The 26,377-nt window shown below is 37.3% G+C and overlaps 1 protein-coding gene and 1 long non-coding RNA gene across 4 annotated transcripts in view; one reads left to right on the top strand and one right to left on the bottom strand.

The window, feature by feature from the left end:
• BTAF1 (B-TFIID TATA-box binding protein associated factor 1) overlaps positions 1-26,377 on the bottom strand; it is a 119,598-nt gene that overhangs the window by 15,680 nt on the left and 77,541 nt on the right. For both annotated transcript variants that reach the window (XM_086680361.1, XM_086680362.1), the window contains 11 exons: positions 25,776-26,202; positions 24,428-24,618; positions 23,003-23,156; positions 22,815-22,924; positions 20,595-20,796; positions 19,450-19,598; positions 12,298-12,450; positions 11,948-12,069; positions 11,674-11,841; positions 2,335-2,412; positions 2,077-2,206 (listed from right to left, as the gene is read on the bottom strand). In XM_086680361.1, the coding sequence (XP_086536487.1) occupies positions 2,077-2,206; positions 2,335-2,412; positions 11,674-11,841; positions 11,948-12,069; positions 12,298-12,450; positions 19,450-19,598; positions 20,595-20,796; positions 22,815-22,924; positions 23,003-23,156; positions 24,428-24,618; positions 25,776-26,202 (1,884 nt within the window). The remainder of the gene's footprint in view (positions 1-2,076; positions 2,207-2,334; positions 2,413-11,673; positions 11,842-11,947; positions 12,070-12,297; positions 12,451-19,449; positions 19,599-20,594; positions 20,797-22,814; positions 22,925-23,002; positions 23,157-24,427; positions 24,619-25,775; positions 26,203-26,377) is intronic.
• LOC147576073 (uncharacterized) overlaps positions 1-26,377 on the top strand; it is a 114,988-nt gene that overhangs the window by 37,894 nt on the left and 50,717 nt on the right. Inside the window, exon 1 of one of the 2 annotated variants that reach the window (XR_015241731.1) lies at positions 19,557-19,637. The exons of the other annotated variant lie outside the window; for it this stretch is intronic. This is a non-coding gene — a long non-coding RNA (uncharacterized LOC147576073). Of the gene's footprint in view, positions 1-19,556; positions 19,638-26,377 lie in introns of those variants that run through there. 2 annotated transcript variants of the gene reach the window in all.

Genomic DNA, 26,377 nt, shown 5'->3' with positions numbered 1-26,377 from the left:
AGAATAAGCCTTGGTCCATAGTGTGTAAATCCTACTGGTGGCATCTATCAAGCAATAAATAGAAAAGCAGGAAGATGAATATGCTTCTGATTCTTTTACCTTTGACACTAAACGTAACATCAAGATTTAAAGAATTTGGCCAACATCACCATTTCTTTTTTTATTTAAAAAAATTATTTTTTAAATGCTTATTTATTTTTGAGAGAGAGAGAGAGTGAGAGTGGGGGAGGGGCAGAGAGGGAGACACAGAATCCGAAGCAGGCTCCAGGCTCCGAGCTGTCAGCACAGAGCCCGACGCGGGGCTCGAACTCACAAATCATGAGATCATGACCTAAGCCGAAGTCGGACGCTTAACCAACTGAGCCACCCAGGCGCCCCCAACATCACCGTTTCTTAAGGAAACCTAGAAGAGTTTGGTTATAGGTCAAATCTATCCAGTATTCAAAGTAATGAGGAACAGGCAAAGGTTCTTTCCAATTCTACTATTGAAGTTTCATTTGTAAAAAAAAGAAATCACTTTTTCATTTTGGATGCATTCTCAATATATTTGGATCCTAAGGTACCAACCCACCACCTTACCCACTTCCAGAAGCCCTCTTCACCCTGCTCAGGCTATGATTCATTATGGTGGGCTGCCCTGCCATATGGATACCCTTCTAATCCCACTTAGGCTCTGCCTCCTAACTCCAGGCTACCATGGGTCTACAGTGCAGAAACCCTTATAGCTTCAGAGCTAAAATGTTCAGGATGGGAGGGCAGAAAGAAAGAGGGCCTTTAAGGAAACAAAAAAAACCAAACTTGGTGTGAAAGTAATATTGTGAACAATTAAGTGTTCACTTAATGATCAAAACCCTAATACTTATATCAGTCCAATAACAAAAATAATTTTTTTTTTAATTTTTTTTTTTTCAACGTTTATTTATTTTTGGGACAGAGAGAGACAGAGCATGAACGGGGGAGGGGCAGAGAGAGAGGGAGACACAGAATCGGAAACAGGCTCCAGGCTCCGAGCCATCAGCCCAGAGCCCGACGCGGGGCTCGAACTCACGGACCGCGAGATCGTGACCTGGCTGAAGTCGGACGCTTAACCGACTGCGCCACCCAGGCGCCCCACAAAAATAAATTTAAAAGAAAAGTAACAAAGATGTAAGCTAAGAACTGTTGATTTTTTTTAGCGTCAGAAGGAATCTTAGAGGTCACTTGGTGTTCACCATTCCACTAACTGGAGAATGATGAAGGGTGTTTTCCCACCAGAGTTGGCTATCCAGGTTAGGTGTGAACATTTGCAGCCAGTTCCCCTGGAAGATAACAGAATCTCTCAAAAGTATCGGAAGACTTCTATAAATTTACCCATCTCTTTCCTTTTCCAATACAACCTTCTACAATCTTTTCCAATTTTCTCTTAACTCCAGGTATTCACACCTCTACTATATGATGATTCCCCTATGAATCAGCTCTAAGTTTTCAACATTAAATCAGACTGTGGTGTAATACCACAGAAGTAGAATGGCCAGTGTGGAATAAAGTCTGACTAGTTTCCCATATTTTGGACACAAGACTTCTATTTACATACCCTAAAATCACATTTTACTATTTTAATTCTAGTATAGTTAACATGCGGTGTTGTATTAGTATCAGTTGTACAATATAGTGATTCAGAAATTCCATACACCATCCAGTGCTCTTCATATTGCTTTTAAAACCTGGTTTGCTCAGATGCTATTACATACCAAATGAACCATTATGAACCAAATGAACTACTGGAATTTATTCCTATAAATGGAAGGAAGGAAGGAAGGAAGGAAGGAAGGAAGGAAGGAAGGAAAGGGAAGGAGGGAGGGAGGGAGGGAGGGAGGGAGGGAGGAAGGAAGGAAGGAAGGAAGGGAAGGGAAGGAGGGAGGGAGGAAGGAAGGAAGGAAGGGGGGAGGAAGGAAGGAAATAAGGAAGAGAGGAAGGAAGGAAGGAAAGGAGGGAGGGAGGGAGCAGGCAGGCGGAAAAACGTGTCTTTAATTCACTGCCAAATGTCAAACCTTCTTTCCACATGGCAAACAGTGGGGGAGAACAGTAAATAATTACCTGGATTGGTGTTCCAGAAAGAATAATCCTATAATTAGCAGTCAGTTGTTTTACAGCTTTTGACAATTTTGTTTTTCCATTTTTGATGACATGGCCTTCATCAAGAATACAGTAGTTAAATTTAATATTTCTAAGGGAGAATAAAGAAAAAAATTTAGCACCTTTTAATATATTGCAAGAACTATATAAAGTCTTTCAGACAGGAAAATATTAACACTCTTCGTAAGTTTTTCTAAAGAAAAAAATTTTAATTCTTACCTAAAGAAATCTATGTCATTCCTCACAACATCATATGAAGCCACTATCAGATTGTGCCTTTTTACTTGATGCTGTAACCTGCATTTAAAAATAAGTAAGATTGGGAAATGAGGAACCTGCAAAGTCTGTAATAGAGTTTCAAAGAGGGAAACTACAGCTACCGTCTTACAAGGTGTTTTCAATGTGCCTACTAAGCCCAGCATTCTTTTCTGCTTATTCTACATCCATGACCCTGATACCTGAAGACCGTTCTTCTTTTGATTTGGCCTTGTTAGCCTAACTCAGTCCGATTAGAAAAGAGATGGGTACCTGATTCAAAATGTAGTGGACATTGTAACTTTATGTGCTCACACCTCTTCCTTGAAGGCACTATTTTGTGCTGGGGGGTGAGGGGAAGCCATCAATCACATGTCCCCATAATCACCAAAGAGATGAAACATTGAATCAGGTTGGGCCATTCACAATATTTTACCCCCTGACCATAAAGACTGGTTTGGGAGCATGACCCAAAGCAGTTAGTCATTTCTAGTATTGATATATTCGTGATGGGAGAGGGAAGATCTCTGTTCACGACAGTTGCCAAGTTAGGTGAATGTGGGCCTCAGACTGTTTATCATCATCTATTCACTGAATGCACAGACCAATAAAACAAGTTATGTATCAAGAGGAAGAGCAAATGAGAGCAATTTAGATGTACCTGAAGCAAGAATTCACCCCTGAAATTCTCAAAGTTAGTGAATAAACGGACTTCCTGTTTGCTTAAGTTTGTAAATGAATAAATTCTAACTAAAGACACTATAGTAAATTCTTTATAAGAGTGTAAGCTGTTGCCTATTTAATTAGCTGAGTGACCTTAGACCCAGGCCCCATGTTTTATTAGACTTCTATCCGCCAACAGAGAACAAAATTAATAACCATACCTCATGTGGTGACTGTGAGAATACACAATACACAATTTTACATAAATGTAAAACTACTAAGAATAATGCCTGGCTAATAAATGCTGAATATGTGTTAGCTATTATAAATACAGAGGGGTGGCAAATTTATGGACTAATCAGCAACCTATGACTATCCATGCTTTAAAAGATGAACTGAAGGACTAGAGTTAAGATGGTGGAAAAGTAGGGGGCCCTAAGCTTGCCTTGTCGCTCAAACACAGCTAGATAAATATCAAATCATTCTGAACACCCAAGAAATTGATCCTAGGGCAGAGAGAACAAATTGCACATCTACAGGTAGAAAAATGGCCATATCGTGGAAGGTAGGAGCTACAGAGAATTGATCTGGGGGAGAAAAGAGCAGCAGGTGCTGCAGAGGGGAGGGAGCCCTGAACACTGGAAAAGGAGAGAAAGAGAGGATGCAATAGTGCAGAGAGGACTGCACAAAAAAATTCTTTCCCCACATCACTGACTGGGAAAAGGAGAGGGGCTGACCACTTTTAGAAGTCCCCACCATTGCTGGGGTCGTGGCCTTAGCAGTGCTCTGGTGGGGAGGGAGGGTGGAGGCCTGGGAGTGGGCAGTGTAGTCTGAGGATGCCCTGGGTCACACAGGAAGAAACAGTTGCCCTTCTGAAGTGCATCTGAGAATGATGGCACAGCCTCTTAGGGTACAAGAACTGGCTGTGCCAATGTGCTGCCCTAGCATAGCTGTTCACTAGCATAGAAATAGAGACACCTGCTGAAGGCAGCAAACCTTGGTGCCAGCTTTTTGCTGTGCTTTATCATACACCACAAACCACTGTGCAGTCATGCAACTGCTTTACTGAGACAAACCACTGGCCACAGCATGGTGAGACCCTCCCCCAGAGGATTGGTGCAGGTCTCTAAAATTTGGAGTTTTGAAACTCAGCCACACATCTGAGATAAATAAAACACAGGAGTACTGTGCCACTGACAGGCAGACAGCATGGACACAGAGTGAAGGCAGGGATCTGACAGAAGTTGGGGACATAAGAGGGGTGATTGTTTGCTCTTTTGTGAGGGCTTCCTGAAGAATGGCAGGCACGAACTCCCTGCTGTGAAGACGACGAGAGAGCAGGATGACGCCACTTCACCCCTGCCCATCAGCATGACCCACTTCAGTGAGCTACACAGCACTCCCCAACAGAGACTGCTTACACCAAGTACTGCCCCCCTGCACCCTGCAGGTGCATCTCCATTTGGGCAAGGTGCCTCAGAATCAGCGCAGCAGGTCCCTCACCCAGAAGACCAGCACAAACCTCTCACACACACCAACTCTACTGATCACAGAATGCTTCAAAGCCTCAGTTCTAGGGGAAAGAGGTATAGTTCTTTTAACAGGGAGACCAAAACACACCTAGTTAAAACGTGCCACACAGTGGACAAGGTCCAAACATCCCTCCACTGCAGGCAAGGAGAAACTCTGTAAAGAACTGACTTGAGGAAAGGAGGAGCCAAAATACAACAGTAGACTGCACACTCTGAAACACCTCCTGAAGCACCAGGCCCAAAACACTATAGGATCTTTTCTTAACATTCCCATTACTCTCAGGAGGAGGCTATAGCAGGCTTTCCTAACAATCTCTCACTCACTCACACACACACACACACACACACACACACACACACACAAACAGTAACCTAGACAAGATGACAAGACTGAGGAATTAACACCAAAAGAAAGAAGAGAAAGAACAGGGAATTAATCAAAAGAGATATAGGTAAAATGCCTGAACCAGAATTTAAAATAACAACATTAAGGATACTAGTTGGGCTTGAGAAAATCATAGAAGATACTAGATAATTCCTTAACGCAGTGATAAAAGAACAAAAAGCTAGTCAGGCTGAAAATAAAAATGCTATAACTGAGGGACACCTGGGTGGCTCAGTCGGTTGAGTGTCCGACTTCAGTTCAGGTCATAATCTCATGGTTCGTGAGTTCGAACCCCATGTTAGGCTCTGTACTCACAGCTCAGAGCCTGGAGCCTACTTTGCATTCTGTGTTTCCCTCCCTGTGACCCTCCCCTGCTCGTGCTCTGTCTCCCTCTCTCTCAAGAATAAACAAACATTTTATTTATTTATTTTTTAACGTTTATTTATTTTTGAGACAGAGAGAGACAGAGCATGAACGGGAGAGAGGCAGAGAGAGAGGGAGACACAGAATTGGAAGCAGACTCCAGGCTCTGAGCCATCAGCCCAGAGCCCGACGCGGGGCTCGAATTCACGGACCGTGAGATTGTGACCTGAGGTGAAGTCAGAGGCTTAACCGACTGAGCCACCCAGGCGCCCCTAAACAGACATTTTAAAAAAATAAGGAAGAAAGAAAAAAAAAAAAGCTAGAACTGAGATGCAAAACAGACTGGCTGCAATGACAACAAGGACAGATGAAGCAAGGGAATGAATCAGTAATAGAAAACATTATGGAAAATAATGAAGCTGAAAAGAAGAGGAAAAGAAAAATATTGGATCATGGATGTAGAATTCAGGCAATGCCTTAAGGCAAAATAATATTCCTATCATAGGAGTCCCAGAAGAAGAGAGGGGAAAAGAGAGAAGGTTTATCTGAACAAATTATAACTGAAAACTTCCCTTATCTGGGGAAGGACACAGACATCACAATTCAAGAGGTACAACAATTCAACAAAAGCAGGACCATAATAAAAAAATATCATAGTCAAATTCACAAAATACACAGAAAAGGAAAGAATCCTGAAAGCAACAAGAGGAAAAAAGCCATTAACCTACAAGGGAAGACAGATTAGGTTCACAGCAGATCTCTTCTGTCAGGCCAGAAGGAATGTGGCTTGATATACTCAACATGCTAAATAGGAAAAATATGCAGCTAGGAACACTATCCAGCAAGGCTGTCATTCATAAAAGAGAGAGCTTCAAACACAAAAATTACAGTTCATGACCACTAAACTAGCCCTGCAAGAAGTATCAAACGGGACTCTTTGAGTGGGAGACCGAAAGCAACAAAGATTAGAAAGGAACAGAGAACATCACCAGAAACACCAACTTTATAGGTAACACAATGGCACTAAATTCTTATCTACCAATAATCACTCTGAATGTAAATGGACTAAATGCTCCAATCAAAAGGCACAGGGTATCAAAATGTATATATAAAAAAACCCCACAATCCATCTATATGCTCTCTGCAAGAGACTCATTTTAGACCTAAAGACACGTGCAGACTGAATGTGAGGGGATCGAGGATCATCTATCATGCTAATGGAAGTCAAAAGAAAGCCAGAGTAGCCACACTTATATCAGACAAATAGATTTTAAAACAAAGATTGTAACAAGAGATAAAGAAAGGCACTATATCAGAATTAAGGAGTCTATGCATCAAAAATATCTAACAATTATGAATATTTATGCTCCCAACTTGGAGGAACCCAATCAATTGTAACAAACATAAACTCACTGATAATAGAATTATAGTAGGGAATTTTAACACCCCACTTACAGCAATGGACAGATCATCCAAGCAGAAAATCAACAAGGAAATAATGGCTTTGAATGACTCACTGGACCAGATGGACTTAACAAATATATTCAGAACATTTCATCCTAAAGCAAAATACACATTCTTCTTGAATGAACATGGAACATTCTCCAGAACAGATCACATACTGCATCACAAATCAATCCTCAACAAGTACAAAAAAATCGAGATCACAGCATGCATATTTTCAGACCACAACATTATGGAACTTGAAATCAACCACAAGAAAAAATTTGCAAAGCCCTCAAATACATGGAGGTTAAAGAACATCCTACTTAAGAATGAATGGGTTAAATAAGAAATTAGAGAAAAAATTAAAAAATACATGGAAGCAAATGAAAATGAAAACATGACGGTCCAAAACCTTTGGGATGCAGCAAAGGCAATTTGAACAGGGAAGTATACTGTAATACAAGCTCACCTCAAGAAATAAGAAATGTCACAAATATACAACCTAACCTTACACCTAAAGGAGCTAGAAAAGGAATAGCAAATAAAGCCTAAAGCCACCAGAATGAACAACAGAGAAACAAACAAAATCTGGGGTGCCTGGGTGGCTCAGTCACAGTTGAGCATCCAACTTCAGTCAGGTCATGATCTCGCAGTTTGTGGAATTGAGCCCCACATCAGGTTCTGTGCTGACAGCTTGGAGCCTGGAGCCTGCTTCAGATTCTATGTCTCCCTCTCTCTCTGTCCTTCCCCTGTTCCTGCTCTTTCTTTCAAAAGTAAATAAACATTAAAAAAAAAAAAAAAAAAGACCAAGAGAACAGATCAGTGAAACTAAGAGCTGGTTCTTTGAAAAAATTAATAAAATTGATAACCCCCTAGCCAGACTTATCAGAAAGAAAAAAGAAAGGACTCAAAATCACAAATGAAACAAGAGAGATCACTACCACCACTACAGAAATACAAACAATTATAAGAGAATATTATGAAAAATTACATGCCAACAAACTGGGCAATCTGGAAAATAGACAAATTCCTAGAAATTCACACACACTACCAAAACCAAAACAGGAAGAAACAGAAAATTAGACCAGACCCATAACCAGCAAAGAAACTGAATCAGCCATCAAAAATCTCCCAACAAGAGAGCCCAACAAGAGAGCCTGGGTGGCTTGATCGTTAAGCATCCAACTTTTCATCTCATCTCAGGTTGTGTTCTCATGGCTTATGAGATCACTTGCGTCAGCCTCTGAACTGAGTGTGGAACCTGCTTGGGATTCTCTTTCTCCTTCTCTCCCTGTCCCTCCCTAGCTGGCACTGCCTTTCTCTCTCTCTCTCTTTCTCAAAAAATAAAGAAGCTTAAAAAAAAAAAAAAAATCTCCCAACAAACAAGAGTTCTGGGCCAGACGGCTTCCCAGGGGAATTCTAGCAGACATTTAAAGAAGAGTTGGGGCGCCTGGGTGGCTCAGTTGGTTAAATGTCCAACTTCGGCTTTCATGGTTCATGGGTTCAAGCTCACGTCAGCCTCTGTGCTGACAGCTCAGAGCCTGGAGCCTGCTTTGGATTCTGTATCTCCCTCTTTCTCTGTGACCCTCCCCTGCTCACACCCTAACTCCCTCTCTCACAAAAATAAACATAAAATAAAAAAAAAAAAAAAAAAACAAATAAGAGTTAATACCTATTCTTCTCAAACTATTCAAAAGAATAGAAATGGAAGGAAAACTTGCAAACTCATTCTACAAGGCCAGCATTACCTTGATTCCAAAACCAGACAAAGACTCCACTAAGAGAAGAATTACAGGCCAATACTGCTGATGAGCATGGATGCAAAAATTCTCAAGATACTAGCATATCAAATCCAACAGCACATTAAAAGAATTATTCACCATGATCAAGTGAGATTTATTCCTGGGCTGCAGGGCTAGTTCAATATTTGCAAATCAATCAGCGTGATACACATTAATAAAGAAAGGATAAGAACCATGTGATCCTGTCAAAAGATGCAGAAAAGGCATCTGACAAAATACTGCATCCATTCTTGATAAAGCCCTCAACAAAGCAGGGATAGACAGAACATGTCTGAACATCATAAAGGCCATACACAAAAGACCCACAGCTAATATGACCCTCAGTGATACGGTCAGGAACAAGTCAGGGATTTCCACTCTCATTACTATTTAACATAGTACCGGAAGTCTTAGCCTCAACAATCAGAGACAAAAAGAAAAGGCATCCATCCAAATCAGCAAAGAAAAAGTCAACCTTTCACTATTTGCAGACGACATCATGATACTTTACATATAAAACCCAAAAGACTTCACCAAAAAATTGCTAGAATACATGAATTCAGCAGTCGTAGGATGTAAAATCAATACATAGAAATCTGTTGCATTTCTATACAGCAATAATGAAGGAGCAGAAAAAGAAACCAAGGAACCAACCCCATTTACAATTGCACCAAAAACTGTAACATACCTAGGAATAAACCTAACTAAAGAGGTAAAAGATCTGTACTCTGAAAACTATAGAACACTTGAAATTGAAGAGGACACAAAGAAATGGAAAAACATTCCATGCTCATGGATTGGAAGAACAAACATTGTTAAAATGTCTACACTATCCAAAGCAATCTACACATTTAATGCAATCCCTATCAAAATACCAACAGCATTCTTTGCAGAACTATCATCACAAACAATCATAAAATTGGTTATGGAATCACAGAAGACCCCAAACAGCCAAAGCAATCTTAAAAAAGAAAAGCAAAGCTGGAGGCAACACAATTCCGGAATTTGAGGCTACATTACAAAGCTGTAGTCATCAAGACAGTATGGTACTGGCATAAACGTAAGCATACAGATCAATGGAATAGAACAGAACCCAGAAATGGGCCCACAACTATATGGTCAACTAATCTTTAGCTAAAGAGGAAAGAATATCCAACGGAAAAAGTCTCTTCGACAAATGGTGTTGGGAAAACTGGACAGCAACATGCAGAAGAATGAAACTGGACCACTTGCTTACACCACACACAAAAATAAATTCAAAATGAATGCCAGACCTAAATGTGAGTCAGGAAACCACCAAAATCCTACAGGAGTAAAACACGCAGCAACCTCTTTGACCTCGCCAGAGCAGCTTCTTACTAGACCCATCACCAAAGGCAAGGGAAACAAAAGCAAACATGAACTACTAGGGCTTCATCAAGATAAGAAGCTTCTGCACAGCAAAAGAAACTATCAACAAAACTAAAAGGCATCCTACAGAATAGGAGAAGATATCTGCAAATGACATATCTGATAAAGGGTTAGTATCCAAGATCTGTACATAACTTATCAAACTCAATACCCAAAAAACAATCCAGTTAAGAAATGGGCAGAAGATATGAATATACATTTTTTCAAAGAAGATACAGATGGCTAACAGACAAATGAAAACTGCTCAACATCACTCATCATGAGGGAAATACAAAGCAGAACTAGGATGAGATACCACCTCACACCTGTCGGAACAGCTAAAACTAATAACACAGGAAACAACAGATGTTGGCAAGGATGTGGAGAAAGGGCAACTCTCTTACACTGCTGGTGAGAATGCAAACTGGTGCAGCCACTCTGGAAAAGAGTACACACACAGGTTGTTCAAAAAGCTAAAAACAGAACTTCCCTATGACCTGGCAATTGCACTATTAGGTATTTACCCAAAGAATACAAAAATACATATTCGAAAGGGTACATGGACCCCAGTGTTTACAGCAGCGTTATTAACAACAGCCAAATGATGGGGAGAGCCCAAGTATCCATCAATTGATGAATGGATAAAGAAGATGTGGTGTATACATACAATGGAATATTACTGAGCCATCAAAAAGAATGAAATCTTGCCGTTTTCAATGACATGGATGTAGCTAGAATGTATTATGCTAAGCAAAATAAGTCAGAGAAAAATACATGATTTCATTCACATGTGGAATTTAAGAAACAAACAGATGAACACATGGGAAGGGGGAACAAAAAAAAAGAGAGGGAAGCAAACCATAAGAGACTCTTAAAGATTGAAAACAGAGTTGCTGGAGGGATGTGAGTGGGGGGTGTGCTAAATGGGTGATGGATATTAAGGAAGGCACTTGTTATGACAGCACTGGGTGTTATATGTAACTGATAAATCACTAAATTCCACTCCTGAAGCCAATATTACACTGTTAACTAACTAGAATGTAAATAAAAATTTGCACACACACAAAAAGGTAAACTGAGATCAATGGAAATTCTGCTCTTCAAAATTTGTATTAGGGGGGCGCCTGGGTGGCTCAGTCGGTTAAGCGTCCAACTTTGGCTCAGGTCAGATTTCATGGTTCATGAGTTTGAGACCCACGTCAGGCTCTGTGCTGACAGCTCATGGCTGGAGCCTGCTTCAGATTCTGTGTCTCCCTCTCTCTCTCTGCCCCTCCTCCAATTGTGCTCTCGCTCTCAAAAATAAACATTTTTTAAAAAATTGTATTTAGGAACATAAGGGATGTACCAGTTTAAGAGAGAAAGGGTAAAGCTAATTGAACTCTAACACTGCTATGGTCTCAGGACAGTCAGAGCAGCCCTTATGGAGCAAAAGCATTTTGGGGATCAGGGAGCTCTTAGAGAAAGAGATGCTGTGATTACAAGGCTCCCAAGAAGGGCATAGAGAATGGCTTTGGTTCCTAGGTCCAATACTTAGAAAATCCAATTGACTGTTAACAATGGCTAAAGTCTCTAAACTCTGAAGTATCTCACTGATTTTATCTTTATAACATACACTCATCTTTCTTAAATAAGTTGAGGTTCTGACAACCAAAAAGACTAACTAGAAGTCATTTTTAATAAACTGTATTCTTCTAAAGTGATTCTCAAAACAGAAGATTAAATATTTTTGTTGTAGAGTTCTTACCTTATTCTTTCAGTAGGAGGTCCAGTATAGTGTAATGGATTGAGATATTCTTTGGAGCAAAATTTACCTACTTCATCCACCCAGTGACCTGTTAATGTTGGCGGACAAACCACCAAGGAAGGAAGTGGCATACATTCTGCCAATTTTGATCTTGCATATTCTTGGGCCCTTTACAACAATAAAACACAATAAATTAACCAGTGTTTGTTTGTTTGGTTTTTACATTTCTCAGCATCTAAAACCCCTTTTCCAAAAAAATAACATTTTAAATTACCGGTGACAGTGATCTCCCGCTAGAATGCAGATGGACTGTAATGTTTTTCCTAAACCCATGTCATCACACAGAATTCCATGAAGTTTATACTTATTAAGAAATGCTAACCAGTTCACACCATCCTGAAAGGTTAGGAGAAAGAGAAAAATTATAAATGTGAACAGATCATAAAAATTTTTTTCTTATAAAACACATTTGCACAGACCAAAAATCCGTGTTTTTATAGGCAAAGGAGTAATAAATGGGTAAAAGACACTAAACACAAGTGTTTACTAAATAAAATTTTAAAAACTCTTCAGGGTACATTGAAAGGAATAGTCACTATTCATTATATAAGTATAAAACTTTACCTGCTGATATTTTCTGAGTTCAGCATTAATTGGTACTGGTATTTTGTAATTTTCTAATTTTTTCCCATCTAATAACTGCTCCAAAAAGTGTCGTTCCTTGGCTTTCAATTGGATTAGTTCTTCTGACATATTTGGAGGGTCTGGAATGCCTGCCTGAAGTGATTTTTTAAAGTGTATTAAAACTATTTACCACAGTTAATTTGTTCATACTCAGATTATGAAATAACTGCAAGTCTTATCAAAATGTAAATAGAGAAAAATAATTCAGAAATAGTAATAGTTAAAATAATAGTAATAAGTAATAATAAATAATTTTAAAGACTGGACAACAAATAGAGTTTAAATTTGACAGGTATTAAAAGTGTTATCAGACTACTAAATAAGCACATGAGGTATTTTAAAGAATACACCTACAACTTATGTTCCCCACACCAGGCATTACTTGATAAAGAGGCAAACAAGATTGTATAACTTATTTTAAATAAAAGGCTGTTACAGGAGCTTCTCAATTTCAGTGTTATGATGCCTTAGGGTATCAGTTCTCAAAATGTAGTCTGCAGACCCGTCAGGATACCCAAGATTTTTTCAAAGGATTACTGAGGTCAAAACCATTTCATAATAAAGGAAAGACATTGTTTGCTTTTTTCACTTGGCTGACATTTGCACTGAGGCTCCAAAAGTAATGGTGGGCAAAACTGCTTATGCCTCAAAAAGAATCAAGGCAACATCACTAAATGTACCAGTAGTCACTGTGTTACAGCCATGTATCAGCATTTTTTTAAAAGCCAATTTCAGTTAAGAATGTCCTTATTAAAGCAGTAGGGGCACCTGGGTAGTGCGTCAGGTGAATGTCCAACTTTGGCTCAAGGTCATGATCTCATAGTTTGTGAGTTCAAGCCCCCATCAGCCTCACGGCTGTCAGTGCAGAGACCACTTCGGATCCTCTGTCCTCCTCATTCTGCCTCTCCCCGCTTCAGTTTTTCCTCTCTCCCAAAATTAAACATTAAAAAAACAATGTCCTTAAAGTAGTAAAAATAACTTTATTAGACCTTAACCCTTGAATGCACATCTTTTTAACATTCTGTGCAAAAAACAAATGCGAACTACACATAAAGCACTTTTGTTGTATATCAAAATATAATTATGTTGAGAAAAAAGCACTTATGAGATTGTTTACATTGTGACCTGAGTGAGCCATTTTTCACAGAACAACATTTTACTTGAATGGACTGACAAACTGTTATTCTGACTTGGCTGTCTGGCCGACATTTTCTTAAATATAAATTTGTCACTTCAAAGAAAACAACTGACATAAACTTGTTGCCAATGATAAAATTCAATCTTCCAAGAGAAATAGCACTGTGAGCTTGAGCTTAAGTATAAGCTTTCCAATACTTAAGAAGAATTTTCTGTTAGTGATCTAACGAATCTGATTTTTTGCTAATTTATGACAAAATATTATCAACCTTTAAAAGATTTACATAACTCATTGAATCAGTATTTTCCAAGTGACCAATGCTGATGTTAAAAAACATGTATGGGTATAAGTTCTATTCATAAGTGTAAGATAAACCAATAAATCTGAATGTAGAGAGATTTTATATTCAGTGATAGGATTTTTAGATTCCACACTGCACATAAATGTAATAACCTTTCTCTTTTTGAGTTTTGGTATGTTATCAGATAAAAGAATGTCCAAAATTATTTAAAAAGCTGTCAAAATACTGCTCATTTTTCCAACTACCTATCTCTATGAGGCTTGACTTTCTTCATATACCTCAGCCCAAGAAACATATTGCAAGAGCCTGAATGCCTAAGTAAATATAACAATCCAGCTATCTACTATTAGACCAGGCATAAAAGAGATATGCAAACATGCCAAACAATGTCACTTTTCTCACTAGCTTATTTTTTAGAAAAAAAGTTATTTTTCACTTAAAGATGTTATTAATGGCAACATCTAATGGGTTTATTAAATGAAATAATAAATCTTTTTTACATTTCTTAGTTTTAATTTCTATTACAGAAAATATGATAGAAGCTCTAGGGTTTTCAAGTTTTAAGAATATAATGAGGAGCACCTGGGTGGCTCAGTCAGTTAAGCATTTGACTTCAGCTCAGGTCATGATCTTGCGTTTGTGAATTCGAGCCCCACATCAGGCTCTGTGCTGACAGCTGAGAGCCTGGAGCCTGCTTTGGATTTTGTGTCTCCCTCTGTCTCTGTTCCTCCCCCACTAGCACTCACTCTCTCTCTCCCCCCTCTCAAAAATAAATAAAGATTATAAAAATATATTTTAAAAATTTCATATTAAAAAATTAAAAAAGCTAAAAATATATAAAAAATTTTTTTTAAAATAAAAAAATAAAAAATATATATTAAAAAAAAAAGAATGTAATGAGACACTCAGACCAAAAAGCTTGAGAACTACTGCCATATGGCATATCTTAAGTTAAGAAATGTAAAATTCTGGAAACAGAGTATCAATTAAGGTCAATTAAAATATAGGGGTGCCTAGGTGGCTCAACTGAGCAGCCGACTTTGGCTTAGGTCACGATCTCATAATTTGTGAGTTCAATCCCTATGTTGGGCTTGCTGCTATCAGTGTGGAGCTTGCTTTGGATCCTCTGTCCCTTTCTCTCTCTGCCCCTCCCCCGCTCATGCTCTCTTTGTCTCAAAAATAAACATTTAAAAAAAGGTCATTTAAAATATATATTCCACATCACATGAGAAATATATCAGAGGAATGAGGTATGCACAGTGAGTCTTAGAAATGACTACCTGTTATATTTTCAGGAAGTTTAGGAATTAACAACTGTATCTAATAAAATAGAATCTAACACTTTAGAACATCTAATAGTATAATGATGGTCATCAAAATGAGGCCTCTCATTTTGTAAGCACAAATGCTTTACAAAATTGTCAAACATCTATCTTCATGGAATTTTTAATGACAACCAGCCATAAGGCCATATAAGTAGATACATTTCCTAACAATGAAACTCCAAGCTGGGAAGTCATAAATATTATTCAGTGCCAGGAACTCTTCCTATGTATATATTCCTCATTCCAATTCCTATTAAATCACCAACAGTTACTAACAGTGCAAGGAATTAGAGCTTCTGTCAAAATTACTTGAATCCTTCTCAGTATATATTTCAGAAAAGTACATGTTCTTCCTGTGAAGATGTAATAGAGGAAATCAAGACAGTGCAGAACAGGAATATACTTGCATGATATTCTTGTTTCTATTGCTACATCTTCAAACTCAGTAATCTTTTCTTTTGTAGCATCCATTCTCCCATTAATCCCAACCAGTGTGTTTTTATTTGTAATTGTATTTTTCATCTCAAGAAGTTCAATTTGGTTTGTTCTTCCTTCTTCCACTTTACTCACTATATTTATGCTTTCCTCTACCTTCTTGAACATACAGAATGTATTTTAATATCCTTATCTACTAATTCTATTATCTGGGCCATTTCAGGGTCTGTTTCTACTGACTGACTTTTCTGCTGGTTATTGGATATATTTTCATACCTGGCCATTTTTTGGTGGGCGCTAAACATCATTTATGTTGTTGGGTGCTGGATTTCTTGGTGTTTTGGTTTTTTTTTTAATATTTTTATTTATTTTTGAGAGAGCATGCACACACAAGTGGGGGAGGGACAGAGGATTCAAAACAGACTCTGTGCATGATGCAGGGTTCAAACTCACAAACCGCGAGATCATGACCTGAGCTGAAGTCCAAAACTCAATCAACTGAGCCACCCAGGTACCCCTTCTTTGGTTTTAATATTTTAGAGTTATTTTCTGGGATGTGATTTAAAGTTACTTGAAATCAATTTGATCCTCCTTTTAGGGCTTATTTTTAAGCTTTGTTAAGGTAGATCCAAATCAGCCTTCTGTCAAGGGCTAGTTTGATCTCACTACTTGGGCAATATACTTCTAAGAATTGTGCTTAATGCTCTAAATGGGAGGCAGTCTTCTGATTCAGTTTTGTGGAAACACAAATTATTCCTGACCATGTGTGAGCTCTGGGAATTGTTCCACCTACTCCTTTCATTTTTTCTCCCAGTCTCAAACATACATTCTCACACATATGCCCAGATGAATACTCAGCCCTGGTGTGGACATCTGGAGCTTCTTCTCTGCAACTGCTTCTTGGGTCCTTGCAAATTCTAGCAATCTTGTCCTACCTACACTCTGAACTCTTGACTATTCAAATTGGTGAAACTGTGAGGTTCTGTTTAGGTTTCACTTCCCTGTCCGATGGCCTGGAAACTTACTTTAGGCAGTAAGCTAGGGCACTTCATTTGTTTCTTTTCTCTCATGATTTCTATCCTGTGTTGCCTGCTCTTCAGTATCGAAAACCACTGTTTGATTCATTTTGTCTAGTTATCTACTTATGGTGGGAGGATATATCTAGTCCTGTTTTATTGTTTAAGGGCTTTACTTTTAAGTAATCTCTACATTCAAGATGGGGCTTGAATTTACAACCCTGAGATCAAGAGTCATATGCTGTACCAACTGAGCCAGCCAGGCACCCCTGATTCCTGTTTTTCTATCATGGTGAGAATATAATACAGATCACATCAAAGAGAGTTTGACTAATCTTTTCTCAACCTCTAATGGTCAGAGTCTCTTTTCTTTGCCAATCTGATTATCAAATATTGTTAGTATCCCCTTAAAAACAATTGACTATCTCCTCACAGTGGATTGGGCTGTGTTTTGGGTCACTTCCATTCTAATCCATAAACAGCTATTAAACTGATTTCCTAACAGCTATTAAATTGCTTTCAGCTGTTAGATTAATGTTCCTAAAACATTTGTTCATCATCTACTCCTTTGCTCAAAGAACACATGGTGGTTTCCTATCACTCACTGATTCCAAAGTGGAAAAGGGCCAAGGGGACTAACAATTTAGTTTACAAATAAGATGATGCAAGGTCCAAGAATTAAAAAATATGAGTAAGACCTAGGAAGCAAAAATGGAAACTATTCTGGAAATGACTTGTGTCTTTCAATATAGTAGTGTAGTATTTCATTTTTTTGGCCATGGTACTTATTTTAATACTTTTTATTGTGGGATAAACTATTCATATAGACAAATATATAAATAAATGTACAGTTTTATAAATAAACAACTTTATAACCATTACCAGATCAATAAAAATAGCCCTGCCATAATCCTAGAAGACCCCATATGTTCCCTCCCAGTGATAACCAACTCTCCTTTCCACAAGAGATAATCACTTTACTGACTTTCATGGCAACCTCTTTCTTTTCTTCATACCTTTACCACCTAAGTATGCATCCCATGTACTTTTACTTATTTTTGAACTTCATAAAAATGGAATCTTACGTTAAAGATTAGTACTGTTGTGCCTTTACTTTGTTCATTCTTTTGCAGTATCATCATCACCATCACCATCCAGTTAACATATCTACTCCACTGATGATGAACATTTGAGTGGTCTTAGACTACTATAAATAATACTATGATAAATATTCTTAAAGCTATGTCTTGGTACATGTGTATGAATTTCTCTAGGATATATATCTGGGATGAATTTGCTGGTTATTGGATGGGAATCTTCAACTTCAGCAAATATAGCCAAACTTTTTTCACAGAGGTTACCCAACTTATGCTCATACTTCGCTGGTAGGAACACAAAATGGTACAGTTACTCTGGAAAAACAGTCTGGCAATTTCTTAAGAATTTCAATATCATATGACCCTAGTAATCCCATTTTTAGATATCTGCTCAAAAAAACTAAAACATATAGGTGCACCTGGGTGGCTCGGTCAGTTAAGCATCTGAATCTTGATTTTGGCTCAGGTCATGATCTCATGGTTAGTGAGACGGAGCCCAGGGCCTGCTTCGGATTCTCTCTCTCCCTCTCTCTCTACCCCTCCTCCACTCACATGTGCGCATGCTCTCTCTCACTCTGTCAAAATAAATAAATAAACATTTAAAATGGGCGCCTGGGTGTCTGAGCTGGTTAAGCACCCAACTCTTGACCTCAGCTCAGGTCATGATCTCATATGAGATCAAGCCCCGCATCAAGCTTTGCACTGACAGTACAGAGCCTGCTTGGAATTCTCTTTCTCCCTGTCCCACCCCCAACTTAAGTACTTTGTCTCTCTCTCTCAAAATAAATAACAAAACATTTAAAATAATTTATAAAAATAAACAAAAGTATATACCCACACAACGACTTGCAAGTGCATGTTCAGTTAACTTTACTTGTAATAGTCAAAAGATGGAGGCGCCTGGGTGGCTCAGTCAGTTAAGTGTCTGACTTTGGCTCAGATCATGATCTCGTGGTTCGTGGGTCCGAGCCCTGCATGGGACTCTGTGCTAACGGCTCAGAGCCTGGAACTTGCTTCGGATTCTGTGTCTCCCTCTCTCTCTCTGCCCCTCCCTGTTCTCTCTCTCTCTCTCTCAAAATAAATAAACATTAAAAAATTAAAAAAAAAAAAAAGTCAAAAGATGGTTAATAATCCAAAAGTCCATCAACTGGTGAACAGATAAACAAAGCATGGTATATCCATACAACGGAATACTATTTGACCATAAAACAGAAGTAGTGATACATACTACAACATGGATGAACTATGTATCTACTTATTCCTTCAATTATAAAAATCCCATCAAAATGTTTTAAGCAGCTTGGCAACAAGGTCTTACCCCTTCCCTTCTTTCAAGTCACTTCTTTTTCCTGCCTTGGCTATATATATTATTTCCAGCCTAGGAGTATACTCCAAAATTCTCCAACCAACCTTCTAATCTGCTTTCTCCACACCCCCACAGAGACTTCACTTGCTTTTTAAGCTTTCAGTTATCATCTCTCAATTTACCTTTCATGTAAACTTCAGCACAGAATCTTTACCTAGCTGTTACCAGGGATACTTAGGAACAATTCTATTTCTAGAATTGCATCAATGAGTAAACATTCTTTTAGAAACCACAGTTTTACTTAAAACCCTGTGTTAAAAAAATACCCATTAAGGTAAAAAATTTTTAATGCTTGTAATGTGAACATACTCCAGAGGTCTGTTTTTAACCTGACATTGTTTTAAGAGAGTTACAATTATTACAAATGAAAATATAGAAAACATGAAGTCCATAAACTGAGTATCTTCAACTTACCTCAAGTGGCATGAGTCTAATTAGTGTTGCAAAGCACTGTGTAGCCATGAATCTTACACTGTCTGTCTGATCACTCATTCTTCCCAACACAGGCACAACTAAAAGGACAATATATGGAACAATACCAACATCCAGCTGTTCCATTACACCTGAATAAGTTATTAAGGAAATTTTCAAGCTGTTCTGAGGTAATTATTTTCAAGTTGATATACCAAGATTGTAACTTGTAACATGCTTCCTCACTTTCTCATCTATATCATGAGGGAATAGACTCCCTCAAGATCCTTGATTCAATTATAACAGCATTTGTACACTGTTGCTCTTTTGTAAACATCATTTAACTTTCTCTTAGGACTATAAAATTGTTTATCATCTGAGAAATGCTAGAGGTTTCAGTCAGGTTTTTCTCATAGAAAAATTCTTTCAAGTTTCTAAAATTCCAACACCAAAATAAAGTGAGTTACATTGCCAGCAAGGGAGCACAATTCAATGTCACTCAAAGATTAATTCCAAATTTCCCACCAGGATCTTGACAATCATAACTGGACATAGCAGGGCCCAGTAAGTTCAGTCCTCCTGCAATCTTCAGCATTTCTGAACCAGAGTTTCTATTGATTTGATCTCCATCCATCTTTCTTGCTCTTAGAAATATCTTTCAGATACTTCGAGTTAAAGAACATCAATGGATGCTGTACCAATAGCAAAAAGCTTGCTTATGTATTTCTAGTTATTTAGTAGTCATTTTCCACCCACATAATGAACTTTGAAAACATATTTATAATATACAGACTACATACACAGTACCTAATTAGTATTAATAAGACACTAATTATAAACCAGTAGATCGGTTACTAGAAATATGTTTCATAAATATATACAATTATTTTTGCCTATTAAAAAGATCTCTTAAAATAGTAACTCTTCAAACATTCTGTGTGAAAATTTTCATAATAAAATGTAAATATATTTGTAATGTATTTATAATACAATATAAAGATACTTTCATATGAAATGTAACAAAGCAGTTTTCTTTTGGGAACAACACAGGTTATTTATGAACATACTTTAATAAGTCAATTTTATTTCAGTCATCCTTAAATAAAATGAATATAATTTCTAACATTTGTCAAATTAAAAAAGGATACATGCAAGTGCTTCAATTGCACCCTCTTGTTTGATATTGTCATCAATTGCCCCCAGCCATGGAAGAACCTTCTCCAAAAAAATATTCATGGTTTCCATGGTAGCTATTTTGCTCATAATGCCTACACAACGAGCAGCCATGTGCCTCACTGCAGTGCTGGGGTATTGAAGGCACATATAAAGATGAGGCAAATGCTGTACCAACTAAAAACAAAAAGTTTAAGACAATCAGAATATTCATTAGGGGGTGTTTAAAATATACCTATAATAGCCCATACTCAGAGGTTCTCAATATTCTAAATGGCTCTAAATCCAAGAGTATCTCCAATTACCTCAAACATTATTGTCAAAACATCTTCGATAAAAAATTAATCTAAATCTAAATTAATATATTAAAACTCTTCTTAAAAGACAGGTGCAGGGGGTGTCTGGGTGGCTCAGTCAGTTGAGCGTCTGACTCCACCTCAGGTCATGATCTCACAGTTCATGAGTTCGAACCCCACATGGGGCTCTCTGCTGTCAGCATGGAGCCTGCTTCAGATCCTATCTCCCTCTCTCTCTCTGTCCCTCTCCCACTCACACTCTCTCTCTTTCTCAAAAATAAACATTAAAAAAAAAAAAGATTCTCTTTCTCTCTCCCTCTGCCTCTCTCCCCCGCTCGCACTTGCTCTCCCTCTCTCTAAAAAAAGAAAAGGTGCAGAACTTCACTCTTCATTTTCTTCCCTTAAGGCAGCAGGGTTCACATCAAAAGGCACTAAGATTCTCCCCTTGGGAGGGGAAATGATACCACACATCACCAGTCCCCTCCCAATTTGGTAGCTCTGGCTTAGGTTTAAGTACTTACTTTTTTGTTTGTTTGTTTTAAGTAAGCTTCATGCCCAATATGGGGCTTGAACTCATGACCCTGAGATCAAGAGTCACATGCTCTACCAACTGAGCTAGCCTGGCACCCCTAAATACGTACTTCCTATTCACTGAGTTGAGTGATCCTGAACTCGTTCTAGGCACCATCCTTTGGTAAGTACTTTCCACTTTAACTTCCTGGCTTACCACAGGCATTATGATCACAGTAGCATGATATATCTCATTAATGAAAGCCTACTGCATGGAACACCAGGATTTATGTTGATTAAGAGCCAGGTACAGGCTCAACAGACTAGCCTTACAGCTCTGATGACTGTTAAGCTGATCATAGAAGGGTGAGAGCATACAGATTCTGCCCTTCTCTACTAATGATAAATCAACAAAATTTAACATGAAAAAGACAGAAGTTCATTACTATACAAATAGAAAAGATTCGTTCTTCTCTCTCTCCTAGATTCTCCCTTTTCTGTTAACATGAATAAAGAACAGGAGCTAGCGCACTTAACAATGCTATATACTGCAGAGCTTCCCACTGCAGTTACATGGAAAGAATACGGTTTTCTTCTATGGAAAAAACAGATATTTAATTCTCTATTCTATTTTTCTCCTGCCACAATTTTTTTTTGTAAGAAATATTCATTTTAATATACAATAGTCTACAAACCAGTGTTCTTTCTTTGCCACTGACTAGCTTTATCTCAGGCAGGTAACTTCCTTCTACCTTTATACTTAGAAAGAATTTTTATCACCTGTTAATTAGAGTTATATTATTAACATGGCATAAATTAATAGGGCCATAACTTCCTTTCTGTTTACACCTGGCTTCTGTGTCATCAGAGCCCTATTCCCACTGCTCTGTATTCAAAGCTCCCAAAGTGGGTTTTCTTTAACGTCTGTGCACCCAGCTCTGACTCGAAGCCCTTAAGAAATGTGCTGTCCTCTTATGTGGATCCTGAGAAACTTAACAGAAACCCATGGGGGAGGAGAAGGAAAAAAAAGAAAAAAAAAGAGGTTAGAGTGGGAGAGAGAGCCAAAGCATAAGAGACTCTTAAAAACTGAGAACAAACTGAGGGTTGATGGGGGGTGGGAGGGAGGGGTGTGTGGGTGATGGGCATTGAAGAGGGAATCTTTTGGGATGAGCACTGGGTGTTGTATGGAAACTAATTTGACAATAGATTTCATATATAAAAAAAAAAAAAAGAAATGTGCTGTCAATAAAGAAGGAATCTAGTTATAACACAAAAAAGAAAATGCAATTACTAGGGATGACATCAAAGTTACATTTTTTAAGCCTTAAGACTTTTTAATAAAACCATTTGTTTTATTAGAAAAAAACTACACTTGCAGTAGTTAGTTACCAAGGGATGAAGCTCAGAATCCATTGATGCTGCTGCGGTTTCAAAAACTTGCAGAGAATTCACCAATTCTTGGGCAGGACCATCTCCCTTTTCCAAGAGGGACTTTCCATCTATTAAAATATATTGATTTAAGTGTGTATCACCTTGCAAATAATTTTACAAAGTCCAACTCAGAAAAACGTACACACCAAAATTATTTATGTTGATTGTATTCCTCAATGGTCCAACCATAGCATCCCAGAGATGTGGCAACTTCACTGCCATTTCACCACCAAAATGCTTCACTATAGTTGTCAAGGCAAATTCAGCTCCTCTCCGCTGAACCAGGTAAGGCTTCTGGGCCTAAATGAAATGTTAGTTGAAAAGAGAATTTTGGAAAAAACTATAATGCATTTGAAATTCTATTAAGAGAATTTAACCAAGTAAGCAACTAAACATATTTATCATTATAAACATATTTATCACTATAAACACCTTTCAACAATTAAATTTACATGAACATAAAACCCCAAACTAGAGTTTTATATCCAAAGTAAAATAATTCTTTGGAGCTGGAAATAAAGAATATGTGCTGTTTCTAGAGATAGTCCTAAGTGACATGTTCTTTAGTTCTTCTCCCTTCCCAAAGAAACTTAGCAGTTAGAAGATAAGGAGAGAAGATGATCTGTCCTTATATTTATATTCACTTAAGGGATCCTATAAGAGCATCTGTTTTATCTAATCACAAGATTAGTTGCCTCTTACTCAGCAATAATTTCAATATAATACAAAAAAAAAAAACAACCCTGCCTCCCCAAAAGAGGCATATATTTTTACAATTATTTTTAACTAAAGGAAGAACTATGCAAGCCATAGAGATATAAATATCAAAGTCACAGTAAATTTTTTATTAAAATTATGTAATGAATAGAATAGTTGAAAAATCACTGATAGAAGATTTTAAAACAAATACAGGTAATAAGATTTTAATTTAAAAAGGAAACTTAAAATAGGTCTGTATGTTACAGAAATATATTAAACACATGTCTTTTAGCTTTGATAATTTATTGCTGAACTCAGGTAAGTTTCTAGGTCATGCAACCTAAAGAGCTACCTAGAACATTCATTTCACTGTTAATAATGGAACTGCAAAAATTTCAAAAACCAAACACTTTTTAAGTTATCTTTAAAGAAGATAATACTGTAGAACAAGTAGACCAAACAGAAAAGAAAGCCAAATAGATATTCACATACATGAAGCATGAGCTACAACAAAGGTGCCATTATAAATCAGGGAGAGAAGGATTCAGTAATGTGATAACTGGCTGTTCATGTTGAAAAATAAATTTAGATCCCTACCTCACATCACACACTGTAAATTCCACGCTGACTAAAAGTCAAGCAGGCAATAATTATTTGACACTTATAAATTAAGTATCAACAGAAATCTGTAAAGAAGCTTGCAGTTTTTCTGGATCATGTTGTGAAACTACTATGAAAGATTATTAATTCCAGTTCTTCCACTTTGAAAAATATAAAAATACAATACTGGAGGCTCATATGACAATTTAGCTCTCAATCTGTAAGATATCTGTTTAATAATCAGAGTAGTCAAAAACAAAACACCTATTTACCTCATCAAGTTCAACAAGGATGTTTCCACTACTTCCTGCAGGAAGATCAGCTATTTGAGCTTTTACTGCTTTGGGGGTAGGACCTCGCCTACTTGTGATAGCGAAAGCAGCTTTCTGATGCCTGTAGAGTGTAATTATACCTCGGTGCTTGGTGACCGTATGGTGCATCCCATCTTTTTCAGAGTTGGATCCTAAAAGGAAAAAAGTTAAATAACTTTTTAAGGATAATATAGGTGACCAAATGCTTCCTGCTCCAAAAGAGATACAACATATTTTTAAAACTATGTCTTTTAAGCCTCAATTTCTAAAAGCCAATGACATTTTCTTTAGACAATGAAATGGTAGAACAGTCAATAATTTGTAACATTAATTGTTTTGATATTTGCATAAGACTATACTTAATACAAAGTTGTAGAATCATGTTAACAAGAAATAGAACACACAAGAATGATTTGGGGCCTTCAGTTAAAGTATATTAATTTTTAAAAAATCAACGACTGCTTCTAGGCATAAAAAGAAAATTAAAAACATTGCAAGAAATGTCTGTTCTCTCTAAAAGAAATGTCCATAGTCACCATAAATTCAGAGACATCGACCACTGCAAAATATTACTGGCTCAAATAGCATAAGGGGGTGACAGGAGTGGGGATGGGGAAAGACTGTCACCCTATTATAGTTTTAAGATGTTAATATTCAAAATGCAACTTTCCTCTTCCAGTTTGTTCACATATTTTTCAATACATATACCATACTAAAGTTGTAAATTTATTACATTTTGAATAACTTGCTTTTCCAAAATCCTACTAACAAAAATAAGTAAATCATATTGGACTAAGGCATGGAAAGAAACATTGGTCCTTGATACTAGCCTATAGAAAGCAATTCTTATTTTCCGGATGAAATCAGAATGGCTACACATTATTTACTAAAGGTAACAGAGTTCACTTATCTTACAAAGCATGCACTAAAATAGAGAAACAAGAGTTTTATAGAAGAATTTGTATTCAACATTTGATACAATTACGTTTCTAGCCTCATTAATAGTAAAATCCTATAATGATGTTCTTGAAAGAGAGATTAAGCGTTAACACCTGTCTCACAGATTTCAGTCATCTTATATGAAATATCAGGGGTTTTTTTAGGTCTTTTATGAATACCTTGTTTGAGTTTAGAGGAATATATATATATATTTTTATATATATTATATATTTATATTTATTACCAATATATACAAAATGGGAAAAAGCTCTCACATAAAATGGATTTGTGCTTAAATGATACCTACAAGTCAATGAAAACAGATGTAAATGGTTAATTCTCTATCCCAAATGAAGGTTCAGACATATACCTTTAGAATTGTCTTGGCCACTCTGTGTTGGTACTGGACATGTGACACAAGGAGTTAGATATGGGTCCACACAAAGTGAGCTACAGAGGTTTTTAATAATTTTTGAATTGGGGCAGGGTGTCCTTGTTGTGCACTGCTGAAGGAGTTTTGCTATGCACTGAGCTGCATAGTTTTGCACCAGTGTATTCTCTTCTTTTTTAATTGTTTCCATTAATGGTTTTATGATAGGATTTAACTTCTCCGGAAGCTGCTGCAAACTCACAACTGCACACGCAGCAAAAGTATGCACTCTCAATTGCAACACTTGCCACTCCTGGTTGGTCTCTGTAACTGTCATTTGGACCTGCTGTCGTTTACTATCTAACTGCTGTAACACTTGAGGATTTAAATCGAAAGATGATGTGACTTCATTAAAAACAGTAGTGACCTATTAGAAAAAGAGAAATTAAAAATCATTAATGACATCAACCCCAAATACTCTGTAAACCAAAGGGCAACAGCAAGCTGTTTCAATTTTAAGTTTCACAAAATTTAGTATTGCTGGTATTCAGTAAACTAAAAAAAATGTCCAAACCTCCCAACTTTAAACTTGATTAATTTAA

Source organism: Puma concolor, chromosome D2, assembly GCF_028749965.1.
Source record: "Puma concolor isolate L17-30 chromosome D2, mPumCon1.1.hap2, whole genome shotgun sequence".
In the NCBI taxonomy this organism is placed as follows: Eukaryota; Metazoa; Chordata; class Mammalia; order Carnivora; family Felidae; genus Puma; species Puma concolor.
This window is presented reverse-complemented; position numbering and strand designations above follow the sequence as displayed.